At 38.7% G+C, this 5,942-nt stretch overlaps 1 protein-coding gene across 1 annotated transcript in view; it reads right to left on the bottom strand.

The window, feature by feature from the left end:
* Positions 1 to 4,816: 4,816 nt before the first annotated feature.
* The window catches only part of LOC104625618, an 8,571-nt gene continuing 7,445 nt past the window's right edge, over positions 4,817 to 5,942 (bottom strand). The window contains exon 3 of the mRNA XM_010293288.1: positions 4,817 to 5,286. Coding sequence (XP_010291590.1) covers positions 4,915 to 5,286 — 372 coding nt within the window. The 3' untranslated portion in view covers positions 4,817 to 4,914. The remainder of the gene's footprint in view (positions 5,287 to 5,942) is intronic.

Below are 5,942 nucleotides of genomic sequence, written 5' to 3' on the forward strand. Positions count from 1 at the left end.
AGTGGCAGAATATATTCCGTATTATTTCTTTTTTTTTTTTTTTAAAGATGGGAGAATAAAGGAGAAATGTCACACAGTAAGTAATACATAAAGTGACTTAAACCAGCAGACAACAAGGAACCTCTTGAAACACCAGCATTTTACACAGGGACACAGATGCATAAAATTTACTGTCAAAATGTTTATTGCAAAATAGAAGTTTGGAACAAAGAGAAGCAAAAGAAAAAGTTCACATCAAAAGAAAGTTTATGACACCAATTGAGGAAATTGAATACATTGCATGACTTTTTGTTTGCTTGCTTTGATTTTACACTGGAAAATCAAATCCACAGTGTGAATAAAACGACATCATATGTCAAGTGCAATAAGGAGAATAACTGATGCTGCAAGGTTTTACCACACAGAAGTGTAACATTGCATGTTCCACACAAATGATATACTCAGTTTACAGCACAAGAGTTTTGGCACAGGCGTTGTGCTCAGCATTGTTTTTTTCAGAAGGGAGAATGAAGTTTTCTAACACTGCGAAAATATTTTCTATTCAAATTTCATCAGTTCACACTTGAAGTGTAAGTAGCATTGACTCCTAGTATTCAGTACAAAACTTTTTCAGTAGTGCAAAAGCAAGAAATGCAGTGGACTACATCTGACTTTAAAAGGCATATGAATATTTAGCACACAATATAAAATGTTTAAAGAAGATTGTTGGTTCTACAGTTTTAAAATTAAATCTTCACACATCAGAAATCTCTGTGCAGATTTTACAGTGTACACTAAGTAGAAGTCTGGAGGGAAAAGGGAAAGGTCTCTCCGCCAGATTCCTACCAGTGCATTTTAAGGACTGTGAAAATTACTAAATGAACTTATTTTGCTACCTGAACATTCTACCTAGGACTGTAGTTAAAACCTCTGTCAAGTTAGAGGTCTTATTAAAAACCTGTAAAAGCTGCCTGATTACAGAAAAAGGAATTACACTACTAAAGACACACAGTAACACTGCTGAATACTTAACAGCTCTATGCATGCTATGGATTTACTGCTACTGCTGCTAGCAATATAAATCATCACATCAAATATTTAATTCGGAATAACCACTTTAAAACCCAGAAGGAAAGGGGATCAACATCTAACAAAACTGCTGGAACAATAAACAAATAACAAGTCAGGAACACGACTGTGTGGCACGGAGCTGCGCCAGACTTCACCTCCTGGAAGCCCTTCACATCTAGAGGGAACAAGCTCCATGCCAGGCAGCACACAGCTGGCTGGGGATGCAGCACACCTACACACTGTACCTTAGGACACTTGATACCCCAAGGAAGTAGTGCTGTGATCATCACAAAAATGACTAGATCAAAAGTTTTACCCCATTAATTCCCCTCTCCCATTTTTTTCTCCACTGCTGAAGGAAAAGAAACGGAGTTGGGCATCCTGTCTTGGTCCCAGCTCACCCTGTATCTTCAAGCAAGCCAAAAACCGATCCTCACCACTCTTCTCTCGGGCCATTTACCCATCTGAGTTGATACCGGCAATACAACGGCTGGGTAACAACGAAACGTTCAGGCCTGGTTCTCACCTTGCCCCTCTGTCAAATGCAGCAACATTATTTTGCTGCATTTTTTTTGTAGAGAAAGCTGGGACCCCAAAAGGCCCAGTGGGGACTAGTGTGCCGAGAGGCATAGGAGGCGTGGGAAGGCTTTTGGTGGCTTTGCTCACAGCCCAGAGCAGCCCGAGAAACCCCTTCTGGGTTTGGTGAATGCTTCATAAGCTGACACACTATGTATGTAGCCATGGACTGTTGTGGAGATCTAGATACCCTGGTGATGATACAGGTAGAAGACAGACTGGGTTGCACTGCAAGAGCAATATCAGGTGTGGAAGATGAAATACTTCGACCTCCTCCAACCAACATACCTGCCCACCAGAGCCACTTTCAAAACCTTTATCTAGTGAGAAGCATATCAGAGGCAGAAACAACACAGCTTGATTCTCACATACGATTTTTTGGCTTGTGAACTGGAGACATTTGGTATGAAAGTCATCACAGGAAAGTGAAAATGCAATCAATACCATTATTTTTTTAATACCATTATTTTTTTTAATAAGCATAGCTAATATACTAAGTAAAATACTATCTCAAGGGAACTGCACCAGAAGAGTTTGTCTTGTTATCACCCTCTCTACAATTCAGAGACCTTTCCTACTTTGAACACACAAGTAAGTTTTACAAGAGTTTAGATTTTTCCTTAATATTTGTCAGCTTAATTTCAGCTTAATCAAAGCTTAATTTGCTTTGACAAATAATGAATGAGGAAAGGGGAAGGAGAAAAAAAATCCACCTTTGTTACATTAAAAAAATACTATAACTAAGTAGATAGCAGAAATTCCCATGAGCATGCTACCAAATTCTGATGATATTTTGCTGAAATAAGTTACACATCTGGGTAAGCACAAAACCTTGAACACAGACTTAAAATACCGTGATTTTGCAACTACGAAACCCTGTGTCAATACTACTTAAGGATTATTTTTACTTCTGTAAAGATGGAGTAGATTTGCAAATTCAGTTTGAATTCAGTTGAAACCCCGTGCAAATATAAGCATGCATGAAGTGCTCTCAGATTGTCAGCTGCTAAAAAAGTGCAAAACATCAATGCTAGGGATAGGGTTTTTTTGCTTTTCTGAATACTACATGTACTGAACCAAATTTCATTTTCAGTTAAAGCTGTACAACCCTACATTGCTTATGTGGTACAGTAATTTATGTGCAATGACACACGTCTTAAGATCTAAAGTGCACATATTAGATTACACAAATCCATCAAATTTTTCTGGGTGCAAAGTGGCAGTTACAAAACCAGTATCATTGCTGTGGGTGTTACCAGACATAAACTTACAAAAATAGTACAAATCTGCACTGGAAACAACTTATTTGCTCTTATTTCCATGTAGTTATTTGCCCTTCAACGTCCCTTTTTCTCCCTAAAACCAGGACGCTTTGATGGACCTAAGAAGCAATCCCTACCTGTGCTAAAGGAGTGAGTTTCTCCTTGGGATAATCCGTAAACTTATTACATCATTTAAATTACAATTCTGTCATGAGGAAAGCTTCCTGATACAAGAAGGCTAATTTTAAGCCAATGAATTTGCAACTGTTCGGATGAAGGTGGACTGTGGAATGACATCCTTCAGAAATTAAGCATCTTGGAGAGTCTAATCCTGTGCAAACTGAGTGAAGTAGGCTAGCTTGAAGCGCAGCACTCGCTGCCTTGCAGATTAGCAGACCAGTGCTGATGCTTAAGGATAAAACAATTCTCTCTTACAACCCAAAGAGGTGCCCACTTGTGACTCTAGGAAAAGTCCTTCAAAGAACTTTCTCTTTTGTTGAGTGAACATGTAAGGATTTCAGGCCTGCTGTTATCTAATGCATCCATTTTTCTCTAAGCTATCTACAAAAACACCATAATATGTAGGTTAGAGCTGTGTAAAAGGCAAGCCTATAATTAAAGAAAAGCCACTCAAAACCAGAAGTTTTCATAAAAGAAACCCCTCCAGTAATTGAGAATGGAATTTTGAAGGCTTATTCCCACTACAGCTGAACTAGACAGTAACGTTTTTCTTTTGAAATGCTGCCCTTCTTCCTTGGGCAAATATTTTACATCATCTTCCTTTCTAACCTGCATTTGTGTTCACACTGGTTTCCCTCCCTCCTCCTGCATCACCACTAAAGGGATCATCAGGAGAAATGTACTCATGGTTCTCAACACAAGTGCCTGGCAGGCAATTATTGGAGCAGATTGTTACACACCGAGTTTTATGGTAAGTCATAACAGAAGTGGCAGTACTTTAAAAGTGATTTAGCTGGAAAAAACAGGTACGCAGAGACTAGCAAATATTCCTCAAGTTACCGTCATCACGGGGATTTTCACATAAGCCACAGTAGTAGGGCCCAGGCCGAAATGTCAGTGTGACTTCTCTTTGTCCTTCCATAAGGGCAGCACACACGGTTTAGGAGATGCAACAGAACCAAAATTTACTAACACCAATTTTTACTCTCAGGTACAAGAATAAGTCCATCAAAGTTAATGAGGCTTCCTGGATTTACATCAACATAACTGAAAATTACCTTCTAGATCACAATATCTGATAATAGATGCAGAGGTCTGATTGCAGTTTGCTTTGCTAGACTGAATTATATACACATGCACACACACGTGAGGGGAAAAAAGAACATTTATACAAATCATCTACTAATAGGGATTATCTGGATTCTGCTGCTATTCAGTTTTTAAACTGTGTATTTAACTAACCCCTCTCTTACCCTCAACCAAGCTTCTCTCTTCCTAGAAACATATTTCCAACTACCCACAATGCTGGCTTGGAAAAGGCTTTAAATTAGAAACACAGCAAACCCCTTCACTGCAACAGTAAGAAAGAATGGATTGTAGAGAATAGCAAATCTGGAATTACAAGCAAATTCGTATGATTGACAATTAAAGGGGTAAGGGAAATGACAAAAACATAAAAAGAAAAATTTTAAGTACATTAATGGCATTAAAGGCATTGAAGTTTCCCCCAGTGTTTTCAGATCTTAAGTTTATCAAGCCATAGTTTCTGTAATCAGGCATCAAGAATTATAGATATAATAATGGTTCTTAAAATAATAATAATAATAATCTCAATGAGTTTGGATAGTTTAGTTCCAAATTTCATCAAAGCAGAAATAAGTCAGCACAATCTAAACAAATACAACACGTCTTTCTACACACAAACATGCTCAGCCTGGTAAATGTCTCTTTTTTTTTTTTTTTCTTTTACAGGATTTAAACAGACCAAACTGACAGGATTCTTGTTCTAAAACTTTATTATTTTGCTTTGCTAAAACCAATTTCAGGGTTAATTCTATAACTGATTTCATTCGCTGCTATCATCTGTGTCATCAAAATAATCATCATCATCATCATCATCATCTGACCAGTCGAATTCACTGAAACCCAAAGCCATGTTGATTTTCTTTCCTTTTCTCATAGAGGTGGTTTTAGAAGAATTCTTTTTGGCTTGCATGTTTATCTGCATTCCAGAATGCAGGACAGATCCTGCTTGGTTCAGAGAGAAGATATCCCCAAAGCCCGTCATCATCAAGGCCTTCAGACTTTGGTTCATGCCAGCTACCTCCCCGTTACTTGTTGCTGTGATCTGACATGACATCTCTGCACTGTTTGACTCCTCTGTTTTAGATTCAAAGTAAGACTCCTCAGACATTCTTGCAGCAAGAGGTAAGAAAAACTATTTAAAGGAGGAAAGGACAGAGCAAAAGTGAAAGTTAGAACCAATTTAAAAATTGAGGAAAAAGACACCACCAGATTAGTTGGCAATCAACGGAAAGCACAACGATTAGTGAATCTAAACACAGAGAATTCATTAAACCAGACAGCTTCTTTCTGGGGTCATTTTTCTTAAACAAAAGTTCAAAATCACTGAGTCGCATGGCAAGAACCACAGGTAGCAGAGATTTCATGACAAAAGAAGGTTCAAACTCTTCAATCCTTCATTTTGTACAGTTTAAAACAGAATGCGGCATTTCCCAGCCAGGTGGACTGGCTCCCACAGCAATGTGGGTACAACAGAAGTCTGAGTGAGTTGCTTAATTGAACCTTTCAGGATTGAAGAATAAATCACATTAAGATCAGAGAACCCAAACAAGCTCTCAAAGTTTGGTGCAGAAGTAGCAGCCCTCTAAATATCAGAAATAACAGCAGCAGTATTATTTGTGCAAAGACTCATTTTGAGCATATGCTCAAAAGGAGAGGAAGGGGTCACCCTGTGATGGCCACAGTCCGAAACAAGCCTCTCACCAGTGCAAAGGACATGGGAAGCGGCCTCCAGCCCACACCAGCACTTTGCTTCTGGAAGCTGTCCCAGGGAGAAGCAGGCAGGGAAAG

This window comes from Phaethon lepturus, unplaced genomic scaffold (assembly GCF_000687285.1).
Source record: "Phaethon lepturus isolate BGI_N335 unplaced genomic scaffold, ASM68728v1 scaffold47058, whole genome shotgun sequence".
In the NCBI taxonomy this organism is placed as follows: domain Eukaryota; kingdom Metazoa; phylum Chordata; class Aves; order Phaethontiformes; family Phaethontidae; genus Phaethon; species Phaethon lepturus.